This window comes from Palaemon carinicauda, chromosome 6 (genome assembly GCF_036898095.1).
Source record: "Palaemon carinicauda isolate YSFRI2023 chromosome 6, ASM3689809v2, whole genome shotgun sequence".
Classification (NCBI taxonomy): Eukaryota; Metazoa; Arthropoda; class Malacostraca; order Decapoda; family Palaemonidae; genus Palaemon; species Palaemon carinicauda.
Window position 1 is genome coordinate 164,775,376 of NC_090730.1, and position 26,196 is coordinate 164,801,571.

General features: G+C 39.1%; 1 protein-coding gene across 1 annotated transcript in view; it reads right to left on the reverse strand.

Moving 5' to 3' along the window:
• The window catches only part of LOC137642783 (COP9 signalosome complex subunit 2), a 74,069-nt gene that overhangs the window by 9,853 nt on the left and 38,020 nt on the right, over positions 1 to 26,196 (reverse strand). Inside the window, exons 3-8 of the mRNA XM_068375632.1 lie at positions 25,144 to 25,269; positions 21,630 to 21,797; positions 20,998 to 21,102; positions 12,032 to 12,101; positions 10,638 to 10,776; positions 8,560 to 8,750 (exon numbers count right to left, since the gene is read on the reverse strand). Of these exons, the coding sequence (XP_068231733.1) occupies positions 8,560 to 8,750; positions 10,638 to 10,776; positions 12,032 to 12,101; positions 20,998 to 21,102; positions 21,630 to 21,797; positions 25,144 to 25,269 (799 nt within the window). The remainder of the gene's footprint in view (positions 1 to 8,559; positions 8,751 to 10,637; positions 10,777 to 12,031; positions 12,102 to 20,997; positions 21,103 to 21,629; positions 21,798 to 25,143; positions 25,270 to 26,196) is intronic.

A 26,196-nucleotide genomic window follows, 5' to 3' on the forward strand; every position in this document is an offset into this window, starting at 1 on the left:
ATAATTATGGGAATATCACTGAGACAGAAAAAGAGCAAACTGAAGTAGAGGATATTCTAATAACATGTAAGAAAAATATATGGATATGGGCAGGAAATATAATGAGAATGACAAATAATTGATGGACATTAAGAACAACAAAATGGGTCACTAGAGATTGCAAAAACAGCAAGGTGAGGAAGAGAAGACAACAAATTGATGAACTAAGAATATTTGTGGGTACAAACTGGCACAGAAAGACTATAAATGGACACGGATGGAAGGACATGTCTGAGGCCTTTGTCCTACAGTGGATTAGCAGTGGCTGATAATGACGATGAAAATAAATTGCTGTATTGTGTAAAGTAAGAAATTCTGTTTTGCAGAATCCTATATTTAGAGGTGCATTTCATGTAAAATATTTTTTTAGACTTACCTTACACTTTATTAGCAGTGCTATGATAAAGCCTAGTGTAAGTGAAGCATAAGTACTACAAGTAAATAAATAAATGAATCTTACCTGGTATTCATCATGCTTTAATAACTGAAGCCACAGGCTTCCCAACCTCTAATTGAAAAAACGAAACATTTTGTTAACTCCCTCTGATGATTAGTTGTCCCGGTAGGTGCCAGGAGGAACATTAACCATATACTAGTTATAATCAGTACTTCGTATAGTCTTTGTCGTGGACTGTGTGCGGACATCCGGCCTCTCTTGCTAGACTTAATTTAGTACTGTATTTGGAAATACTACTGGTAATTTGGTAGTAGAACTTGAACAGGAATAAAAAGTTGCTTTTCATCTAATTCTAAATATGGATATTTGCCAAATTTTTTCGACTACCATACGGCAGAATTGGTTTAGTTGGTAATACTGTACAAAAAAGTGGCATGTTTTAAGAGGAAGCTCCAACAATCGGCTGCCACAGACTTCCTTGTCATTTTTCTATGTAGGCGACTATGTTACGATTTTATGAATCTAATGTTTATGATTACTCTGATAAGCATATTCGTATATAGAACCTGCCAAAAACTAAAGATTACAGCCAGAGGCTTTCCATGGTAAGCTTTGCTTATTTCATCTTATGTTATTGTGAATAAAGACCCCAGTAGGCTATCGCAAGAATGGTAGGTAAGCTTTCTGGTTGCTAGACATCTTAAAGGAAGAATATTGTGGGTGCTAACAACTCCTGAGTGAAGGGTTTGTGTAATTTTGTTTAAAAAAGAAGGAAAGGGGATGTTTATAATAATCAGATTAACTCTAGTTATTGGGATAATTCCCCAAAAGAAGGAAAGGGGATGTTTATAATAATCAGATTAACTCTAGTTATTGGGATAATTCCCCCAAGTATACAATGAGTTTGAGACTCAAAAATATTTCTATAGACCTTTAAATATGCAATAACCTAGTCATGGTACAGACAACTGGGTTATAGTAGCTGTTAGAGATACTAGTTACAATTACTACCGCATATTATATGTAACATAAGATTTTAGAGGAGCTAACGTACATTTAAGTCCTAGCTGCTTAGAAAAGAATATTATGGTTATTTAACGGGATCTTTATTATTTTACCTCCTAACAGAGGAAGTGTAATATTTTAATATACCGTATACATGAATAATTTTCAGAAACATACGGCTACTCCCCCACATAAAATGTTGAAAATAAGAATTCTTATTATTGTTATTCTTCGTAGTTATGGTAATATAAAATCATTTACGGATGTTGCCAATTGTCTTTTGGCTACAAAAACGTTCAATTAGCGAGCATTCGTGGTGATATTTTTACTGATAAATCAAAATGAATAGTGATGCTCAGTGAAAGGCATTTACAGATACATGTTTGTGCCAGATGAGCAGATCCCCCAGAAAACTAGACTACAGTAGGTGATATGAGAAATTTACTTGATTTACAATATCAAACAATATCTAAACAAATGGCAAGCTAATTTTTCAGTATCATTTAGTAGGAAGATTTGATTATCACGATACTATAAGTCTTTTTTTGGTTTTATAATAGCATGCAGAAGACAGAGGCTAACACTGGCAGGTTGACTTGACTAATGTATGTTCTAAATTATCAGTGGGCTGATGCTGGAGTAAGATCCCCATTCACTTTATTTTGCATGCAAAGGCCAACAACATGAGAAGAATGGAGGTTTGTTATGTATACTGTATGTAATCCAGAGTAATTTATGCAGAATATATAAAGTTTGTTTCAACTGAACAGTCATGCGATGTTTGATATGAGAGTAATACCTAAAATGGACGACTTGACTAATAATCGATATTGGAGAACTACCTTACTTCATATACAAGCTCACTTTACATAGAAAGCTGGTAGTGTCTCAGCAACCTCAATAACAGATCTAACATACCTAACTAGTCAAAAGGTTAGGAAAAAGACTAATGGACTTGAATCACAGTTGGGAGTTTTGTTTTCGGGAACAGTTTCCCCCAGGTGCATAAAATCAGCTATTCATACTTTCTCAGATAATGTACTGTATTATTAAGTTTTAATAGATTACTATTGGTATACTGACCACACTAACTTATCCTACAGTCGATCCTTGGCTAGCATATTAAAACAAAGGGCTTTGAAGTTTATCAACGGTTGATCTTATTTATTAAGGACAGATTCAAACTCATATTATTAAACTTCAATTTTTCAATTTGGTTCATTATCTTTTATCATCGATGCTATAGTTTGCCAGAATCTTGATTATCAAACAAATTTGGACACTGAAATAGAATGGTATAGGAACACCTCACTTATAAAAAAAACTCCTGCTTCTGAACAAAGCGGATATGAACAACCTTCATGCACAATCATTAAAAATGTACCATATATTGCCAGACACCCAGGTAGGTTTCATTCTGATCTTGCTTCACGTCGATGCTCAGGGGTGGGCATGCATTATAGCTAAAGCAAGTTCGAACATTAACAATAATGAGTCTGCTAATAAATTTGCCTAACTCGCTTTAGGTAGGAATGAGGTTATGAAAGAATTCTAGCTTGTGTGTTGAATGCAGATTTTGGAATAATTTGAATAAGTCTTGGTAATTCCCAAACAGGAAGAGGTTTCTCGGGAGGAAAGAATAGGTGAGAATAATTGCCAGAGGTTAGACGATTCACCTATTAGGTTGTTACTGAAAATAATTGCAGAGATATTTCTAAAGAGGATGAATCAGCTTAGTACTGACATTTATTTAACCCTAAACTTTAATCTTGGTTACTGAATGATTAAAGACTAAAAGAATGAAATGTGAATCCTAGAATGACACGATCCCGTTCGTTTGCTATTATGCTTCAAGTTAGGGCCCAAAGCGTGGTCAATTCTATACGAAAGGACTCTGTCTAGCTCAACTATTTTGTACTTGTCATATTGTAAAAGTATTAACTCGCTGGTGATCTCAGCTGTGACAAGATCACTGTCAGGCCCTTGAATTTTGGCCAGGAAGTGATGACGTCATGTATCAACCCACTTATATTGATGCTTTGTAATGTAACTAACAAGGGAATATAGAAAGAAACTGAAAATTGCATTAGAAAGTTGAATAAATTTTCAATTTAGCACTTAAGGTTACATGAACGGCTGACGCCACGACACGATCTTTATGATTAACGATAAAGATAAGTTTGCAGAGCTTCCTGAGCTTAACTTATTTACTTTGCCACTTACGAGTTGTACTTGATCTTTCTATGGTAATTTTGTAAGAGAAATAAATTTAGGTGATAAAGTACGGCTAATAGAGTTGGCCCTCAGTCTTCGTGGGGGTTAGGTAACAAATACAGGTGCCAAGGTCGAGAATAAGCGAATGCTTGCTGCTCTGGGGTAGGTTAACATATAAGCTACCAACTCACGGTACTCTGCCTACTTACGTTCAACTAACACACTATGTAACCCACTATACTGCAATACAGGTAAGTAGGTAGGTAAGTAGTAGGTTAGCCAAGGCACCAGTCACCTATCGAGATACTACCGCTAGAGAGTTATTGGGTCCTTTGACTGGCCAGACAGTACTACATTGGATCCCTCTCACGTTACGGCTCCTTTTCCCTTTGCTTACATATATACTGAATAGTCTAGCCTATTCTTTCCACATTCTCCTCTGTCCTCATATACCTGACAACACTGAGATTACCAAATAATTCTTCTTCGCTCAAGGGGTTAACTACTGCACTGTAATTGTTCGGTGGCTACTTTCCTCTTGGTAAGGGTAGAAAAGCTTCTTTAGCTATAGTAAGCAGCACTTCTAGGAGAAGGACAATTCAAAATCAAACCATTGCCCTCTAGTCTTGGGTAGTACCATAGCCTCTGTACCATGCTTGTCTACCATCTTGGGGTAGAGTTCTCTGACTTGAGGGTACAATAGTACACTAGGGCACATCATTTTATCTAATTTCTATTCCTCTTGCTTTATTCAAATTTTTATAGTTTATATATTCAAAAAATTTATTTGAATGTCTTTACTGTTCAAAAACCTTTTATCTTAATTGTTCATTACTGGTAGGCGAGAATGACCATGAATGGGAGGTAAATCAGTTGTTGTTTGCGGATGATACTGTACTGGTAGCAGACACAGAAGAGAAGCTTGACCGACTAGTGACAGAATTTGGAAGGGTGTGTGAGAGAAGTAAGTTGAGAGTTAATGTGGGTAAGAGTAAGGTTATGAGATGTACGAGAAGGGAAGGTGGTGCAAGGTTGAATGTCATGTTGAATGGAGAGTTACTTGAGCAGGTGGATCAGTTTAAGTACTTGGGGTCTGTTGTTGCAGCAAATGGTGGAGTGGAAGCAGATGTACGTCAGAGAGTGAATGAAGGTTGCAAAGTGTTGGGGGCAGTTAAGGGAGTAGTAAAAAATAGAGGGTTGGGCATCAATGTAAAGAGAGTTCTATATGAGAAAGTGATTGTACCAACTGTGATGTATGGATCGGAGTTGTGGGAAATGAAAGTGATGGAGAGACAGAAATTGAATGTGTTTGAGATGAAGTGTCTAAGGAGTATGGCTGGTGTATCTCAAGTAGATAGGGTTAGGAACGAAGTGGTGAGGGAGAGAACGGGTGTAAGAAATGAGTTAGCGGCTAGAGTGGATATGAATGTGTTGAGGTGGTTTGGCCATGTTGAGAGAATGGAAAATGGCTGTCTGCTAAAGAAGGTGATGAATGCAAGAGTTGATGGGAGAAGTACAAGAGGAAGGCCAAGGTTTGGGTGGATGGATGGTGTGAAGAAAGCTCTGGGTGATAGGAGGATAGATGTGAGAGAGGCAAGAGAGCGTGCTAGAAATAGGAATGAATGGCGAGCGATTGTGACGCAGTTCCGGTAGGCCCTGCTGCTTCCTCCGGTGCCTTAGATGACCGCGGAGGTAGCAGCAGTAGGGGATTCACCATTATGAAGCTTCATCTGTGGTGGATAATGTGGAAGGGTGGGCTGTGACACCCTAGCAGTACCAGCTGAACTCGGTTGAGTCCCTGGTTAGGCTGGAGGAACGTAGAGAGTAGAGGTCCCCTTTTTTGTTTTGTTTCATTTGTTGATGTCGGCTACCCCCCAAAATTGGGGGAAGTGCCTTTGGTATATGTATGTATGTACTTTTCTTATAGTTTATTCATTTCCTTATTTTCTTTCCTCACTGGGCTATTATTCTCTGTTGGAGCCCTTGTGCTTATAGCATCCTGCTTTTTCACCTAGGGTTGTAACTTAGATAGTCATAATAATAATAATAATAATATTGTTTTTATGTGGTTTCTAGCACAGTATAAATATTGTATTATTGTATGAACACACTTCAGTACATACAGCAAACAGTAAGACTAAACATGAGTCATCGCCTCAGTTATACGTAAATACTGTAACTAAAATACACGGCTGTTCCTATCTAACATCACTCGCTAATACTGTAGTGTATAATACTGTAATATATATACAGTACGTACTATCACTACAGTACAGCTTAATTTTCTAGGGTAATGCGACATACCACTCGGAAATGATCGCTGTTTTCAGCAGGTTGACTCACACTATATCAATTTAAAGCACACGTAGCCTATATCTACATTGCTGTACTGTAAAGTACGGTATTTCATATACAGTACTGTAGAGTAGTTAATATAATAATTCCGTTACGTTAATATTAACAGTGATACACTAACTACAAAATAAAAAGAAAAAGTAACAGTACAAACACCATTAACCGTTTTTGTATAAAGTTCTACGCAGTAACATGTCGTGAAGCATGAAGCAACTCTTGAGGCATCGTCTCTTTTGCTTATCAAACTTTAACCACTACAGTAATGCCTTACAACACAAAATTAATTCGTTCTGGAGTTGCTTTCGTAAAGTGATTTTTTTTCGTGTTGTGAGTCACATTTCACATGGAAATTGCCTAATTTATTCCAAACCCTACAAAACACTACATTAAATCTTATAATAAAGCTACAGTATAACCAAAATGAAATATTGTACATCCAAATACATTTGAACCATTCAATATACCTAAACTAACTGTTAATACCTGTAAATTAAGTAGATATCACAACATAATGTAATAATAAATGGAAAATACAATGCATGCAGTACAATACTGTACATATACAAAATCTACAGTACCGTATGTACTGCACTATTATAGTTACCCCTATTATAGCCTAGAGCTTCATTTTCTATTGTCTAAACCCATTTTCTTCAATGTTTTAATGGCTGACTATTTTATTCTCCGGCTGGGTGGCAAATATCTTTTTCTTAAAATGAAAAATTTTTCGCAGTGAATCATAAAAATATTCGCATATCATTTTGCAGCTTGAAAATTTCGTAAGCAGATTCTTTCATGAAGAGAGGTTTGACTTTTTACTGTACATTATATACAGGAGGTTCTATTTACGAAGTAAGGCAGAGTGATGCTGGCAGAAAACGGACTGGAGCAGGAGATGCACACATGGGACAGACAATACTAGAGTGAGGTCGAGTCAGCTATAGATGGGATGTTGTCCTGTGTGGAAACTGTGTGAAGCATGCCAGGTGCAAAGGAGTGCAGTTGTTTTGACATGGTAGGCTTGGTGCGAGAGTACTTATTGCAAAACCATAAATGAGTGAATTTTTATTTAATACGTTATATGGTTCTCTGTATCACGAATGACTGAATCCACAAAGACTGAGGCCAACTGTACAAGACAATGCAAGTATCTACATACTAAGCACATTGTTCACATAATATTGATATGCTTTATATATCTATACAGTATAAATAAATTAGTTTGTATATGCTTAGAGATATGGTTTAGTATCATCAATTATATATAATGAGGGTAATCAAAAGATTATACAGTACCATCACTTGCCCAGTTTAAAAGGTTCTGAATCATTTAGAAAGATAGGATTCTAGAAATTCCAGTTCAGGCTTCCCTCTAAAGGGCTTTGACCGCAGTAAAATAGATGTATAAACTTCAGGCTTTCTAAATATATGGGCTCTGCTATGACTGTTTAATTTTTGAAAGATGACTTCGCCTTAAAAGACTACAAGGCTAGGATTCGGACTCTGGTCAATTACATTTAATTGAATCCAAGATAGAAGAACGGGTGAGGACAGCAGATGCATTACTCAGTTCCTTTGACTATTCCACATGATTTTAAAATCTTATTCCTTGTCAGCTTGCTGCTGCTTCTACATCAATTCATGTATTAATCACATTATTTAACTATTTCAGTTCTTGAAATTTCAGCCTCACAAATTTTTATTCCTTAATTGTGATATGATTTCTCCACCAGCTTATGATGATGATGAGGAGGAGGATGATGAAAATGAGGGTGATACAGGGAAAGTCAATCCCAGCTACCATATAAAATAAAAACTGAATTGAAACTAAAATTCATACAAAATAATAAAACAGACACACAACCATTGGATATACCAATACATATATGACTATGCAACTCATATATTGTATTAAACCTAAGCCTTTTGTAGTCGCAACTTATCATAAAAACCTTCTCTTTTTTTTGTAAGTGCTCATGTCCCTACTTCACACAGACGCTCAATCTTTTATTAAAGCTTTCTTCTTGGCTTTTCTTCGGCTAAAGCTAAATCTCTCTCTCTCTCTCTCTCTCTCCTTAATTTCTTCCTTTTCATTTATTAACTCACTTTTCCTTAGCTAATACACTTCCTATTACTTAAGGTGTTACTCAGAAATATTTCATGCCCTTATCTTATTTCTGACTTGTCATTTTTCCTTTTCCTTCCCAAGACTTTTTCAAATCAATTTGATTGGTCGCAATGTTAATTATATGGTTTTAAAATAATGTTCAAACACCCAGCAAGCCACCACAAAAGTTTCATCCAAATCCAAGGATAATTAGAAAAGTGAACGACACACTGAAATTAACACACCCTTACTTCATTTCAGGTGTCAGATTTGGCCCCGCAATGATCTTGGTTGTCTTTATCCAGGCTCGCTATCAATTTTCTTATTCCTTTGTAAATGCCACACTCACTATCCAATAAGTTGACGATGTAGAATGAAAATATGCAAACATCACTACAGTAAAAAGTATACAATTACCACTTTATTAACAAATCTAACTTACCTTCAATATGTTCTCGAATGAAGGGATCGTCCATAATGTTCGTACGATTCTGCTTCAAAATGGTCTCGAATTCGTTGATATCATCATTCTGGTATGCGGCAACCAGATTCGTCATGGCCAATATTTCCGGGTCATTTTTATATGGCTTAGCTTCCTGAGAGTCGAAGGGGTTGATTCCCGACTTCATTAACCTAGAATAAAGAAAATGAACGAATTAGGAAATAAAAATATTTTAATCTCAAGGTAGGATTCTTGGAAATAACTAGAGGAGCACTCAGTGGAGTGCAGACCTCCGCCGCGGTAGCTTATTTTTTTATCTTTTGCTCGACCTTAACATGTATTATTTGGCATGAATTTTCATACAATCAAATAAGAACCAAGTTTGAATTATCTGTGACAACAATGTCCAAACTTATGGTTGATTACGTGAATTGGACATTTTGCTTGAAGGTTTCCTTGACCTTCAAAAAGTGAATCACTTACAGCTCTTTACATAACAGTTAATCCCTACAAGTTTCATTATTCTACAATTAAAATTGTGGCCAGGAAGTTGTTCACAAGCAAACACACACGCACACTCTAACGGGTGAAAACACAACCTCCTTCCAACTTCATTGGTGGAGGTAATTATATTTTTTCATAATTTAAAGCTTTTCTACCAGAGCTCAATTTGTTCCTTGAACTTTCAGGAATGCTGCTCTCTAACTATTGGAGATGTGGATTTGTAAAAATTACACCTTTTAATACAATAACTCTGCTTAAATCCTTTACTATTCTCACTTCTATCCTTTTACAACAGTTTCATATTAGCAATGTGATGAGCATACTGTAGTCTATTGCAGTGGAAAAATTGACCAAACTTTCAAAACCAAGAGACCAAAACCCCACATTTACCACTGATACCGCAAAGAGTGACTGATTACACAGGAAAACACATAATAACCCAATATAAAAGTTATCTAACCTTATAAAACTCTAGTCTATTCATACCATATACTATACGAGTTAAATGTTTCTCCTTGACAGTGTTTTTGCCGAGCAATATTTTTCTTTAGTCGGTGTAAAACTATTTTTCTCTGTAATAAACAGATTTTGGTGTATTGGCATATCGAAAGGTACAGTAGGGTCCCCAATTATGTGAGAATTTGGCTGATCCATGGCCTCGCAGAACTGGAAAATCGCAAATCTCGAAACACATGACAGAAATAATTCTATAAGGGCTAAAGTAAACTGCAACTTACTAAGTCAAACTTTTTTACTACCCATTTTCAATACTTTTTATGTATTATACTGTATTTTTTCTAATATGAAATTGCTCTTGTGAATAAATAAAACATTAAATTTTTAAGGTTTTAATAACTTGAAAAAGTTAAGTTACACCCAGGATGGATGTAAATACTGCATACTGTACTACCATGTATAAGACTACCTAAAATTAGGAAAAATCTTGATAAATTTAGGTCATATCTCTTATATAAGATGACTAGTGAATTATAAAACCATCAATGTATAAGCTAGCTTTTGCTGTATTATTTGAAATCCAAAACCTTAAACATGCCACCTAAAACAGAACAATTAATTCAATGCAGGCAAAATAGGGAGCAATGGACTGTCCAATTAAAAACCTTTGGTGAAAGAAAGAAAGATAACTTTTGACCACCTTATACTATGAATTCACTATTCTCTATTCACAGCCAATTGTATTCTTCCCTTTCTCAAATGTGTATCTGCTCTATTCTATCCTGTGTAATTTATACTAAAAAACTTTATTTAAATTGATAAACCAAATGGGCAATGTCCCAGTTTAAGAAAGTTTATGTTCCTCAAAGTTCAAAAAAATCAAATGTGCGATCTGAGAGTTTAAGTAAGTTTATGTTCCTCAAAGTTCAAAAAAATCAAATGTGCGATCTCAGAGTTTAAGAAAGTTTATGTTCCTCAAAGTTCAAAAAAGCCAAATGTGCAATCTCACAGCTTAAGGAAGTTTATGTTCCTCAAAGTTTCAAAAAACCAAATGTGCGATCTCACTGTTTAAGAAACTTTACCCTTTGCAAAGTTAAAAAAAACAAGCTCAAACTCACATATTTGCTAGAACAAGGTACTTTAGACATGTAGTTCTTCTTGGACTTCCAGATTCATCATAATTCTTAAAGGCCTCAAAGAAATCAGTGTGAGCTTTCTCAAACTCTCCCTCACGTAGATGCATCTTCCCACCGCACTCTGAAGAAGAAGAAGAAGAGAGACTTAATAAGAAAGAATAATGTAAAGATATGAACATCAATAGCTAACATGGCTACCATAGTGTCACTTATCATCTCAATAGCTTAATCCAAAATTGTCTTAAGGAATATACTAAATACACATTCCCAAACAATAATACACAAACATACAAATTTATGTAAAATATTTTGAAATTGACTTGCATTACTACTGGATATCTGTAAACAAAACGTCTAATTTTTCTGTGGAACCCTAGCAGTACCAGCTGAACTCAGTTGAGTCCCTTGTTAGGCTGGGAGGAACGTAGAGAGTAGAGGTCCCCTTTTTTGTTTTTGTTTCATTTGTTGATGTCGGCTAACCCCCAAAATTGGGGGAAGTGCCTTGGTATATGTATGTACTAGTCATTGGCAAAATACTGATCAACAACATTTATACAAATTCATATAAAACATTTTGGAATCGATTTGCAACACTACTGGATATCTGTAAACAAAATATCAAATAGTTTCGTTTACTATTCATTGGCAAAATATTGATTAACAACATATCTAATTTAATAGTATGCTGCCAGGACATAATGATGAAACATTTCAATATTGTTAGCCACAACTGTAGAAATTCAGCATTTGATAAGCATAGCAGTGCGTACTTTGTGTAAATTTCCATCGATATGTCTTAAGTTCACCTGGTAATAAAAAATAGACATTTTGCTATGACCATTATGGTACTTAAAAGCAGAATTTATAAATCTGAGAAACAATAGCAAAATAACTACAGGAAAATGTAAAATCTTTTATTGGCAATGAAAGTGGGTGACAGAACTAGCCATTGCTATGTACCTAAAACCCTGGGACATTTAAAATCTAAGCAGAAAGTTCTGACTCTTTAGATGGTGAAGGGGCAGACTTATCCAACAGTAGTAACAAATATATGGCAAAATTTGAAACATGACTGAAATAACCTCTACACCTGTAGCTCAGGTACTAATATGAAATCAACTATTGCTGATCTTTTAATTTATAATCATACCCACAATACAACTCTACCCAAGAAACTTAACACAGCGTCAGAGAGATTAGTAAGTATATATGATGGTTAGAGTTGCGCCCCCACACGATACTTTGTTGTTGAAAACATACGACAATGAGTTTGCACTTCAAGTAAATATTTAAAAATCATACAAAGGACAAAATTTTATATGAATCAGAGAGCAATATTTAAGAATAAAAATAATCCTAAGTGTTACAAAAATTACCTCTTATGACGCCCATAATTAGAGGATGTGGAATAGCCGACTTGATGTGAAGGGACTGTTCATATAAAGCCTGGAACAAAATAAAATACAGTTTTTAGAATTATTAGTTAAATTAGATGTAAATGCATACAAGTACCCAATTTTTGTATTGTAAATGGGAATTGAATTTTGAAATATATGAGATAAATATTTTTGGCGCTAAAGGACGACCATGTTTGAAGATGCACGGATTTTAGAGGGGCACAGATTTAGTGCTAAAAATACCATCCTAAGTGACCATAAATATACACAGACAAGAAACTTGATTTTTTCACTAATTTTGCACATGAAAAATGTTATTTTCATTAGTAAAATAAATTTTTGAATATACTTACCCGATGATCATGTAGCTGTCAACTCCGTTGCCCGACAGAAATCTACGGTCGGGATACGCCAGCGATCGCTATCCAGGTGGGGGTGTACACAACAGCGCCATCTGTGAGTAGGTACTCAAGTACTTCTTGTCAACAAGAACTCAATTTTCTCCTCGGTCCACTGGTTCTCTATGGGGAGGAAGGGCGGGTTCTTAAATTCATGATCATCGGGTAAGTATATTCAAAAATTTATTTTACTAATGAAAATAAAATTTTTCAATATTAATCTTACCCGATGATCATGTAGCTGATTCACACCCAGGGTGGTGGGTGGAGACCAGCATACATGTTAACAAAAGAAGCTAAGTATCCCGTATTTCATTTTATCAGTTATTCAAAATAACAAACATAAAATAAATAAGTACCTGGTAAGGAAGTCGACTTGAACTATTACTCTGCCTTTTTTAAGTACGTCTTCCTTACTGAGCCTAGCGGTCCTCTTAGGATGCTGAACGACTCCTAGGTGCTGAAGTATAAAGGGCTGCAACCCATACTAAAGGACCTCATCACAACCTCTAACCTAGGCGCTTCTCAAGAAAGAATTTGACCACCCGCCAAATCAACCAGGATGCGGAAGGCTTCTTAGCCTTCCGTACAACCCAAATAACAACAATAAAAAGTATTCAAGAGAAAGATTAAAAAGGTTATGGGATTATGGGAATGTAGTGGCTGAGCCCTCACCTACTACTGCACTCGCTGCTACGAATGGTCCCAGGGTGTAGCAGTTCTCGTAAAGAGACTGGACATCTTTGAGATAGAATGATGCGAACACTGACTTGCTTCTCCAATAGGTTGCATCCATAACACTCTGCAGAGAACGGTTCTGTTTGAAGGCCACTGAAGTAGCAACAGCTCTCACTTCGTGTGTCCTTACCTTCAGCAAAGCAAGGTCTTCTTCCTTCAGATGAGAATGTGCCTCTCTAATCAGAAGCCTGATGTAGTAAGAAACTGCGTTCTTAGACATCGGTAGAGTAGGCTTCTTGATAGCACACCATAAAGCTTCTGATTGTCCTCGTAATGGCTTTGACCTTCTTAAATAGTACCTAAGAGCTCTTACTGGGCAAAGTACTCTCTCTAGTTCGTTTCCCACCAAGTTGGACAGGCTTGGGATCTCGAACGACTTAGGCCAAGGACGGGAAGGAAGCTCGTTTTTAGCCAAAAAACCGAGCTGCAAGGAACATGTAGCCGTTTCAGATGTAAAACCTATGTTCCTGCTGAAGGCGTGGATCTCACTGACTCTTTTAGCTGTTGCTAAGCACACGAGGAAAAGAGTTTTTAAAGTGAGGTCCTTAAAAGAGGCTGATTGGAGCGGTTCATATCTTGATGACATTAGGAACCTTAAAACCACGTCTAGATTCCAGCCTGGTGTGGACAACCGACGTTCCTTTGAGGTCTCAAAAGACCTAAGGAGGTCCTGTAGATCTTTGTTGGTGGAAAGATCCAAGCCTCTGTGGCGGAATACCGCTGCCAACATACTTCTGTAACCCTTGATCGTAGGAGCTGATAGGGATCTTACGTTTCTTAGATGTAACAGAAAGTCAGCAATCTGGGTTACAGTGGTACTGGTTGAGGAAACTGCATTCGCCTTGCACCAGCTTCGGAAGAATTCCCATTTAGACTGATAGACTCTGAGAGTGGATGTCCTCCTTGCTCTGGCAATCGCTCTGGCTGCCTCCTTCGAAAAGCCTCTAGCTCTTGAGAGTCTTTCGATAGTCTGAAGGCAGTCAGACGAAGAGCGTGGAGGTTTGGGTGTACCTTCTTTACGTGAGGTTGACGCAGAAGGTCCACTCTTAGAGGAAGAGTCCTGGGAACGTCGACTAGCCATTGCAGTACCTCGGTGAACCATTCTCTCGCGGGCCAGAGGGGAGCAACCAACGTCAGCCGTGTCCCTTTGTGAGAGGCGAACTTCTGAAGTACCCTGTTGACAATCTTGAACGGCGGGAACGCATACAGGTCGAGATGGGACCAATCCAGCAGAAAGGCATCCACGTGAACTGCTGCTGGATCTGGAATCGGAGAACAATACATCGGGAGCCTCTTGGTCATCGAGGTAGCGAATAGATCTATGGTTGGCTGACCCCACAGGGCCCATAGTCTGCTGCAAACATTCTTGTGAAGGGTCCACTCTGTGGGGATGACCTGACCCTTCCGGCTGAGGCGATCTGCCATGACATTCATATCGCCCTGAATGAACCTCGTTACCAGCGAAAGCCTTCGATCTTTTGACCAAATGAGGAGGTCCCTTGCGATCTCGAACAACTTCCTCGAATGAGTCCCTCCCTGCTTGGAGATGTAAGCCAAGGCTGTGGTGTTGTCGGAGTTCACTTCCACCACCTTGTTTAGCTGGAGGGACTTGAAGTTTATCAAGGCCAGATGAACCGCCAACAACTCCTTGCAATTGATGTGAAGTGTCCTTTGCTCCTAATTCCATGTGCCCGAGCATTCCTGTCCGTCCAGTGTCGCACCCCAGCCCGTGTCCGATGCGTCCGAGAAGAGACGGTGGTCGGGGTCTGAACAGCCAATGGTAGACCTTCCTTGAGAAGAATGCTGTTCTTCCACCACGTTAGAGTAGACCTCATCTCTTCGGAAACAGGCACTGAGACCGCCTCTAGCGTCATGTCCTTTATCCAGTGAGCAGCTAGATGATACTGAAGGGGGCGGAGGTGGAGTCTCCCTAACTCGATGAACTGGGCCAGCGATGAAAGTGTCCCTGTTAGACTCATCCACTGCCTGACTGAACATCGGTTCCTTCTCAGCATGCTCTGGATGCATTCTAGGGCTTGATTGATCCTTGGGGCCGACGGAAAAGCCCGAAAAGCTCGACTCTGAATCTCCATACCTAGATAGACAATGGTCTGGGATGGGACGAGCTGGGACTTCTCTATATTGACCAGGAGGCCCAGTTCCTTGGTCAGATCCATAGTCCATCTGAGATTCTCCAGACAGCGACGACTTGTTGGAGCTCTTAAAAGCCAGTCGTCCAAATAGAGGGAGGCTCTGATGTCTGCCAAGTGAAGGAATTTCGCAATATTCCTCATCAGTCTGGTAAACACAAGAGGTGCCGTGCTTAGGCCAAAGCACAGGGCTTGGAACTGGTACACAACCTTTCCAAAGACGAACCTTAGGAAAGGTTGGGAGTCTGGATGGATGGGGACGTGAAAGTACGCGTCTTTCAGGTCTAACGAGACCATCCAGTCCTCCTGCCTGACCGCTGCTAGGACCGACTTCGTCGTCTCCATCGTGAACGTCTGCTTGGTGACAAAAGCATTGAGAGCACTGACGTCCAGCACCGGTCTCCAACCTCCTGTCTTCTTCGCTACCAGGAAGAGACGGTTGTAGAAGCCCGGGGATTGATGGTCCCGGACTATGACTACCGCTTCCTTTTGTAGCAAGAGCGACACCTCTTGTTGCAACGCTAGCCTCTTGTCCTTCTCCTTGTAGTTGGGAGAGAGGTTGATGGGAGATGTAGCTAGAGGGGGACTGCGGCAGAACGGAATTCTGTATCCCTCCCTTAGCCACTTCACAGACTGCGCGTCTGCACCTCTGCTCTCCCAAGCTTGCCAGAAGGTCTTGAGTCTGGCTCCCACAGCTGTCTGGAGAGGAAGGCAGTCAGAACTTGCCTTTTGCGGACTTGGAACCCTTCTTGGATTTGCCACGGTGACTGTCGGCACGGGTACCTCCTCTGCTGGAGGTTCTGCCACGAAAGGGCGGGATGAACCTAGTTGCAGGAGTGTCTACTGCTGCAGGGCGGAAGGGTCTAGGCACGGAAGGTAAGGTTTTAACCTTACGTGCAGAAGATGCCATCAGATCATGGGTATCCTTCTGAATAAGAGAGGCAGCCATCCCCTTAATCAGCTCCTCCGGAAACAGACACTTGGAGAGAGGAGCAAACAACAACTCTGACTTCTGGCAAGGAGTGATACCAGCCGATAAGAAGGAGCAAAGATGTTCTCTCTTCTTGAGCACTCCCGACACGTACGAAGCCGCAAGTTCACCAGACCCATCCCGAATGGCTTTGTCCATGCTAGACATGATCAGCATGGCAGAGTCCCTATCTGAAGGGGAAGTCTTCCTGCTTAAGGCTCCCAAACACCAATCGAGGAAGTTGAAGATCTCGAAGGCACGAAAGACTCCCTTCAACAGATGATCCATATCAGAAAAGGACCAGCAGATCTTCGATCGTCTCATAGCCAACCTGCGGGGAGAGTCAACCAGACTTGAGAAGTCGCCCTGGGCAGAGGCAGGAACTCCCAAGCCGGGTTCCTCTCCCGTGGCATACCAGACGCTCGACTTGGAAGCAAGCTTGGTAGGCGGAAAGATGAAAGCAGTCTTTCCCAGTTGCTTCTTGGAATGCAACCACTCTCCCATAACCCTCAAAGCTCTCTTAGATGAACGTGCGAGAACAAGCTTGGTGAAGGCAGGCGCAGCAGACTGCATGCCCAGAGCAAACTCGGAGGGAGGAGAGCGAGGGGTTGCAGACACAAACTGCTCAGGATACAAGTCCCTGAACAAGGCAAGGACTTTACGAAAGTCTAAGGAGGGAGGCGTAGACTTGGGCCCTTCAAAGTCAGAGTGTGGTTCATCCAAATGTGCAGCTTCGTCATCCGATACTCCATCATCCGAAAGCTGAGTAGGAAGTGGCAAAGGCAGAGCAGAAAGCTGAACGGCTGAATCCGGCAGAACGGGTGCATGCGTAGCTGCGGATCCAACATCATGCCGCTGCTGGTCAGTCTGCGAGCTGGCAACAACAAAAGCAGAGTGCTGGTGCGTGGGAGGGGCTGCGGTGGGTTGCGGAGCATGCTGTATGGTATGCGGAGCATGCTGTATGGTATGCGGAGCATGCCGCATGGGTTGCGGAGAATGCCGCAAAGTGCTGGAACCCGGCAGCTCTACAGCACCTTCCCACTGCTGATGCGGTAGCTCACGCATGTCAACGGATGGAGCAGCAAGAACATGCGTCTGGCAGGGTGGACTGCGCATCGGTGGTGGAGCTCTCACAGGTGGAGTGTGGGAGCAGGCAGCCGCAGTATCTGCTGAGCGCACAACCTCGGCGGGTTGTAGGTTAACAGGTGCAGTGTTAACCTTCTCAGTATGATACTCCTGCATGAATGCCGCAAGCTGAGACTGCATAGTCTGCAGCATGGACCACTTAGGGTCTACCGTGGTTGGAGCAACAACAGACGGAGCAGTAGCCTGTTGTGGAACCACTCTACCTCTCTTGGGAGGTGTGCAGTCATCAGATGACTGCAGCGAGTCCGAACTGACCCAGTGGCTACACCTGGGCCGTTGGACTCGCTCGGAAGGGACCTTACGTTTGAGCGGTCGTGAAACCTTGGTCCATCGTTTCCTCCTGGAAACTTCTTCCACAGACGAGGAATGTAAGGGCTCATTCGTCTGTTTGTGGATGGGACGATCTTTAACAGATACGTCCGCAACCACTGAGGATACATCCGTGCGCCGATCAAGGCCTGCCGAACCCTTTGGTCCTTCGACATTGCTTCTCCCCTGGGCTTGGGAGCTTGCAAGAGGTCCCGGACTGGGAGGACGACTGGCACGCACAGATGTACCCTCATGCGCAACACTGACACTGACACTTTTCACATCACTAGCAGTGATAACACTTCCCACTGCACTTTTCGCTTTCAGCTCTCTGACATCTGCCAAGAGCTGATTACGGTCATTAGCCAATGACTCCACTTTGTCACCGAGAGCCTGAATGGCACGCAACATATCCGCCATGGATGGCTGAGCACTAGTAGCAGGTTCGGGAGTCACCACCACAGGGGAAGGAAAAGGTTGAGGGGCATGGGGAGAGGAAAAATCCACAGAGCGAGAAGAACTCCTCCTGATTCTCTCCTTCTCTAACCTACGTGCATTTTTAAGGAATTCGTTAAAATCGAATTCCGAAAGCCCAGCGCATTCCCCACATCGATCTTCCAATTGACAGGATTTACCCCTACAATTGGAACAAACGGTGTGAGGATCTAAAGAGGCCTTCGGAAGACGCCTAGCACAAGTCCTAACGCTACACTGCCTGTACTTAGGGACTTGAGACTGGTCAGACATCTTGAATTTAAGAAGTAGTCAAGGGGGAATTCCAAAATCTAGCAAAGTTCGTTAACAATTAATCCAAATTAATTCCAAAAGCTTGCTAAGCTTATGATAAAGCTTCCTGAATAGCGAAGGCTAAACTCTAGAGTGAATACATCACCAAATCGTGAACAACAACTCCAGAATCAACAGCGTATCCAAGTAGGTCTTGCCGGCGGCACGACAGAGGAAAAATTGAGTTCTTGTTGACAAGAAGTACTTGAGTACCTACTCACAGATGGCGCTGTTGTGTACACCCCCACCTGGATAGCGATCGCTGGCGTATCCCGACCGTAGATTTCTGTCGGGCAACGGAGTTGACAGCTACATGATCATCGGGTAAGATTAATATTGAAAATTTTACATTACACTTTCAAATATTCCACAAAAAATAAATTATTGTAAAATTCACTATAATTTGAGAAAAGCTTATTCCAAAGAGAAAAATATATACTGTACATACTGTATATACATTAAACTATTCTATATTACAGGATCGGTTTAGATTTATGAGTTTTGGCAAGAAGTAAGGCACTGGGGCCTGGGAGGTATTCAGTGCCTATAAGCAAAAGGGAAAGATCCCACAGTTGTAGTATGAAAAACAGTTGGGAGGTTGGACGATAAGAAAGAAGAAAGAAAGAAGGAATACAGGTACAGTGGAAGGGTAAAGAGAGAGTGCAACTAAGGACTGAAAGTACACAGAAAAGACCTTCAGGTAATACTCGACGAGGAGCACTGACTAAACTAAATCCCAACGACACACCTTAAAGGAGATTGCTCCTGCAAAAAAAAAAAAAAACAGCAGCTGAATGTAGAATTATGAATGACACAGGTTTGGCAAAAGCTTTCACAATAGCTGCTTTATACTTCTACACAAAAGGATCATCAACTGTGTTTTATATCCCCCTATACATTGGACTGCTGACTATTAGCATTTGCAAATTTCATGATTCACAGGGATGACAGTGAATTTCTTAAAGTAATATTTCTGGATTTTTTGCAGGATTAATACTGTTGCTAAAGGACAGCATTCCTTAAGTAATACTTGGGGTATTTTGTTTTTGTTTTTTTTTGGGGGGGGGGGTGATTCACAGCGTATGCAGGAGAGCATTAACAATTATATACGAGTGAAGGGGGGGGGGGGTGATTCACAGCGTATGCAGGAGAGCATTAACAATTATATACGAGTGAATGTCTCACAACTAAATAGATATAAAAGCTATCAAGGCTTGATAACTTGCTAATACAACAGTATCAGAATTATAGGGTCCTTTGACTGGCCAGACAGTCCTACACTGGATCCCTCTCTCTCATGGCTCATTTTGTCTTTGCCCACACATACACTGAATAGTCTGGCCTATTCTTTACACATTCTCCTCTGTCCTCAAACTCCTGACAACATTGAGATTACCAAACAATTCTTCTCCACTCAAGGGGTCAACTTCTGCACTGTAATTGTTCAGTGGCTACTTTCCTCTTGGTAAGGGTAGAAAATACTCTTCACCTATGGTAAGCAGCTCTTCCAGGAGAAGGACTCTCAAAAATCAAACCAATGTTATCTAGTGTAGGGTAGTGCCAAAGCCTCTACCATAACCTTCCACTATCTTGGAGTAGAGTTCTCTTGCGTGAGGGTACTCTCTGGCACACTCTTCTATCCTATTTCTTTCTCTCTTGTTTTTTTTCTCTCTGAAGATTTTATAGTTTACATATGAAAGGTCTATTTTAATGTTGTTACTGTTCTTCAAATATTTCATTTTAATTGTTCATTACTTATTCTGATATTTATTTATTTCCTTGTTTAGTTTCCTCACTGGACTATTTTTCTTGTTGGAGCCCTTGGGCTTATAGCATCTTGCTTTTCCAACTAGGGTTGTAGCTTAGCAAGTAATAATAATAATAATAATAATAATTACTGTAGACTCCTCAGCCCAGGTCTCCTTCGAAGAGGGCTCTTCTAGCTATCCTTATTATATACCACTAATACCGGAATGGGCAATGTCATAAAAATTTGCATAATGTTGTTCACAAAAAAATCTATACTGTATTATGATTATTTTCAAAGTACTGTTGCGTATGTGTACTTTAATGTACTTTATCCAAAATGTTAAAGATTCACCCTTGGGTCATACCCGACATGACTATCGAGTTTTGTCAAAATCGGTACAGTAGTTTTTGTGTAAAATTGCTCACAAATAAAAGCAGAAAGGGATGAATACATAGACTTTGCAAAATCTTTGATTTTGACGAAGGCAATTATGGACGCAGGTTACAAAAACACCAAAAGGAAACCCATCATTCTATTAGGCAAAACACATGACTAATTTCAGGTTTCTTTGCATGTTAGACTAAAGACTGAGTGTCTGGCATATTTGAAGACCATGAATATGGGGCTACTGTATATGAATGAAAGTCCAGTAATGGGTTTGAGGTAAAATAAAAAATTAATGATAAAAATCTACTTACTTTTAATTTCTTATTGTTCTTTTGTGCTGTGTACATCTGGATTTCAAGAGCATATATTTCCAGAAGTTGTGTTCCTTTCTTAAGATCATCTTCCCCTTCATCAGTCTGTTAATGATAAAATCTAATTAATGAATGGCTTTTGATATTTAAAATATATCCAACAATTATCATGTCTTGATAAAAAAACAAATATAACAAAACATGACTATGTATTCCACTACAAAAACCAGTTATATCTATTCAATTACCCATAAAGAAAATTTAAAATGCATGACCCTTTACAAATTTTGCACACATATACTGGAACTTTTTTTTTCAGCCTCAATCCATCTCTGCTAACAGGTGGTGGTAAGAGAAATTAACAAAGCTGTCATTACCAAATTCATCATTAAAATGCTGAACTATAGATGAACTACTTGTGAAGTCAAACTTCCACAACATTAGTTGCTTCATACACCTAAGCAGAAGACTCATCCACTCTCTTGGGCTCCCTAATTATAAATGCCTTTTCATTACTATTACCCTTTCACTCAATCTTTCTAGACCTTCCTCTCATCCAACCTACTAGCACGTACACCCTCTTGAATACTCATAACAACCATATTCTTCCTATGAGGAACCTTCCACTATACCTGACAAGATTGATGGAGTTGCTTCAATATTTTTGATAAACGATTATAATCCTCCCGATCAAAATAAAGCTTTCCCAGTTTTGTGTTTGTTTTGAACCAAAGTCGATCATTTTTGGCATCCTTCAGGGCTTCAAGGGTGGTTTCATAGAAATCTTGTAGTAGCTCCATCTGGAAAATGTCAAAACACAAACTATTAATGCAACATCACCTTATCAATTATTTCAAAAGACCAACAACCCGTTTGAAAAATGTGCAAACTGTTAAAGGGATGGTTGATGTAAGGACAGCATTGTATTAAGTAGATTTACAATGAAACCTATCAGTAGAAACTCCTTTATAGCAGCAGCTGTAAGTCTTTACTGAATGCAGCCATAATTCATATACAGTATACTGTACTACACTGTGCATATATACTGTGTATATATGTATCTCTAAACAACATGGATACTAAAGCATACTATAACAGAAGATATTCTAACAAATAAAGAAATGGATGTGGACAAGACATATAATGAAAATGACAAATAATAGGAGGACAAAAAGAATAACAATTGGTACCTAGAGATTGCAAAACAAGCAGGGAAAGGAAGAGATGATGATGGATTGATAAGCTAAGAAAATTTGCTAGTATAGGCTGGCATAAAAAGGCAACAGAGGTGAATGGGACATGTCTGAGGCCTTTGTCCTACAATGGATGATGATGATGATATTCATATAAATATATTCAAACTTATGGCTGATTACATGAAATGGAAATTTTGCTTAACTATGACCTTGACCTTCCAAAATGTATTCATTTCTAGCTTTTTACATAAGAGTTAATCCCTGCAAGTTTCATTACTCAATTAAAATTGTGGCCAGGAAGCTATTCACAAAAACACACACAAACTGGGGGTAAAACATAACCTCCTTCCAGCTTTGTTGGTGGTGGTAATTATGAAATTTAATGTTATAATTTTTTGGCTCTTTGCTATTCCATATTTAAGTATTTAGTGCATGTAATATGTTATTCTTGTGTAAATATATCTTTATAAGCCACAGAATCAAGTAGTAACCATAATGCACAAGTTTGGTAAATAATAAATTGCTAACATTTCAATACAGTGAACCCTCGCTACTTCGCGGTTCGACCATCGCGGATTCACCACTTCGCGGATTTTTTTCATAACCCATGTATATACATATATCGTGGATTTTCCGGAAATATCGAAAATACCGCGATGTGACCGATGGTGCGAGATTGGAGAAAGTAAGGAAAATTGAATCATGATCGATTTTCAATATAAATGAAACTTTGAGGAGCAACAAAGATATCATTTGTTAGAGAGATAGAGAGAGGTAAGGAATGGGAGGTAGTGAAAAGTAGCCCACAGAGAGAGAGAGAGGTAGAGGTAGAGAGAGAGAGAGAGGTAGAGGTAGAGAGAGAGAGAGAGAGGTAGAGAGAGAGAGAGAGAGAGATAGGTAGAGAGAGAGAGAGAGAGAGAGAGAGAGAGAGAGAGAGAGAGAGAGAGAGAGAGAGAGAGAGAGAGAGAGGGAGGGTTTAAATGTAATAAACAAAAAAATTTGATAGGTTATAACACATTGGTGCTTATGTAATATCAACTGTATACTGTAGACGGTTTGAATAAGTTAAGAAATGGTATACTGTAAACGATACTTTGTTAGTGTATTCGTACACACTCAAGAGCGGCAGCTAGATGACAGCTGATCTAATCACAGCCAAAAGTAAAACAAAAAGAAGTCAACAATACTCGATTTTTAAAAAACACCCGAAATTTAAAAACAAAAGTACACGCTTTCTTAATGTGCAATTAACTATTTAAAGAGTGGCAATTTTCTAGAATAAAATGATATTTCCCAAAAAATAGTGGTTTGCTGATGAAATCGGATGCCGTATTTTTAGCTATGATTGAAATGGATGTAGACTCGGCCTAATTTTTTCGTTTCGTATTGACACAAAGAAAACTAATTTTAGTTTCTTCATCTAAATGTAAGTATTGTATAACACGAAGAGAGAGAGAGAGAGAGAGAGAGAGAGAGAGAGAGAGAGAGAGAGAGAGAGAGAGAGAGAGAGGGGAGAGAGAGAGAGAGGGAGAGAGAGAGAGAGGGAGAGAGAGAGAGAGAGAGAGAGAGAGAGAGAGAGAGAGAATCAGCTGTTGTAATCAAATGGCGTGTTTTTGTTTCGTGAGAATTTCATCGCCACGACTATAACAACAACATACTGTACTGAACTTTACAGTATTATACAGACTACTGTAATATGATAAAGTAAAATATTTGTAATCTATTTTATATGAAATGGGGCTTTTTTTTTTGTTTAAAATTTACATTGACGTATGTAAAACAACTCTCTCTCTCTCTCTCTCTCTCTCTCTCTCTCTCTCTCTCTCTCTCTCTCTCTCTCTCTCTCTCTCTCTCTCTCTCGTAGATTGTTTTCCTGCTTTGCTACGTATGTATGATTTTATATAGATACGGTAAATAATATTTGTAATAACATATTTTATAAAAGCTTTTACTGTAATATCATTATTTAGGCTATCACTTTCCTCATGCGCGTTAAATTCCTTAGTTTGTTTACTGAGCGTACTTTATGACGCCGTCGTTTAAGGCGGCGTCATAAAGAAAAACATTTCATTTGGAAGTCCTAAGAAAAATTAAGTAAAACATTAGTAATAACCAAATCAACATACTGTACTGAATAATCAATATAATGGATGCAAAAGCTTACCTATACACAGATGTGTAAATGCGTTTTTTTCTTCATTATGATCAGAGATAAACATAAACAAAACATTGGTTGCCATTTTTTATCGTGCTATTTGGCGTGTTTAGGAAACGCATGATATAAAATCGCCTTTAATATTTGTGCCTGTTTTAGTTTAGGGTTCTGTAGTACATGCATTAAGTGCTCTGTACATTAAAGGGTAGTTTGTTAACAGTACTACGTACAAGGGAAGGTTTTAAGTCTGAATATATATGTTAAATAAATAGGTAAATATGGTGTCACTACTTCGCGGATTTTCACCTATCGCGGCCGGGTCTGGAACCTATCTACCGCGATAAACGAGGGTTCACTGTAATACAAATTTCATTTATACACCTAAGGCAGTGATCTAACATTTCTTTATTTCTTAGCCCTGAATAATTGAATTGCTTATTAATTTTGAAAATTATGATGAAGCTCTTATAACTACCCAGAAAACAATTAGGGCATCATCACCAATGGAGGTTTGAAAACAATACACATAAGGAACAAAAGTGAAAATAGAATAAACCTATAGCAGCAGAGATACTTTTGAGTAACGACAAAATGTATCAACACGGTAGCACTTGTCAATATAATATATCAAAGCCAACGCAAAATGTAGAAGCATACATACAACATTGGTTAGCAATCATGGTATAAAGAAAAAAACCTCTAAGATTCTGGGAAACATTACAGTACTCTAATCTAAAGCTCATTGATAGGACTAATTTGTATTTCATATAAACAGAACACAAAAAACTTATTTACATTTTTTGATGTTGATATGTAGTCCAGAATCGAATTGATAGACTTCTCGCTGTAGTTACGGGTGACTGCCGATTTTATGTAGGTCAACAACTGTTTATAACGACTCATCATTTCACCATAATTTCCCTGAAAGTAAATAAAATTTGGCTATAGTAGTTCATAAGGGAAAACTTCAAATAAGAACAGAGTCTGATATATTCCTAAATATCACAAATTTAAAGAATATTTCTTGAACTTTTCCTAACTACTGTACACAAACCTGCGTCCTTTAATAGGAGTAAAGTTTCAGTAACTGAAAAATGTTATTTTTATTAATAAAATAAATTTTTGAATATACTTACCCGATAATCATGTAGCTGTCAACTCCGTTGCCCGACAGAATTCTATGGAGGGATACGCCAGCTATCACAATACTAGAAGGGGGTGTAATTACCAGCGCCACCTGTGGCCAGGTACTCAAGTACTTCTTGTTGACACCTCCTCAATTATTCCTCGGTCCACTGGTTCTCTATGGGGAGGAAGGGAGGGTCGATTAAATCATGATTATCGGGTAAGTATATTCAAAAATTTATTTTATTAATAAAAATAACATTTTTCAATATTAAACTTACCCGATAATCATGTAGCTGATTCACACCCAGGGGGGTGGGTGAAAAACCAGTGTACAAGACTAAAGGATAGCTAAGTATCCCGTATTTCATATAATCAGTTATCCACAATAACAATGAAATAATAAGTACCTGGTAAGGAAGTCGACTTGAACCGTTACTCTGCCTTTAATAAGATCGTCTTCCTTACTGAGCGCAGCGTTCCTCTTGGGAGGCTGAATCAACTCAAAGGTGCTAAAGTATACAGGGCTGCAACCCATACTAAAGGACCTCATCACAACCTTTAACCTTGGCGCTTCTCAAGAAAGAATTGACCACCCGCCAAATCAACAAGGATGTGGAAGGCTTCTTAGCCGACCGTACAACCCATAAAAAGTATTCAAGAGAAAGGTTAAAAAGTTATGGGATTATGGGAATGTAGTGGCTGAGCCCTCGCCTACTACTG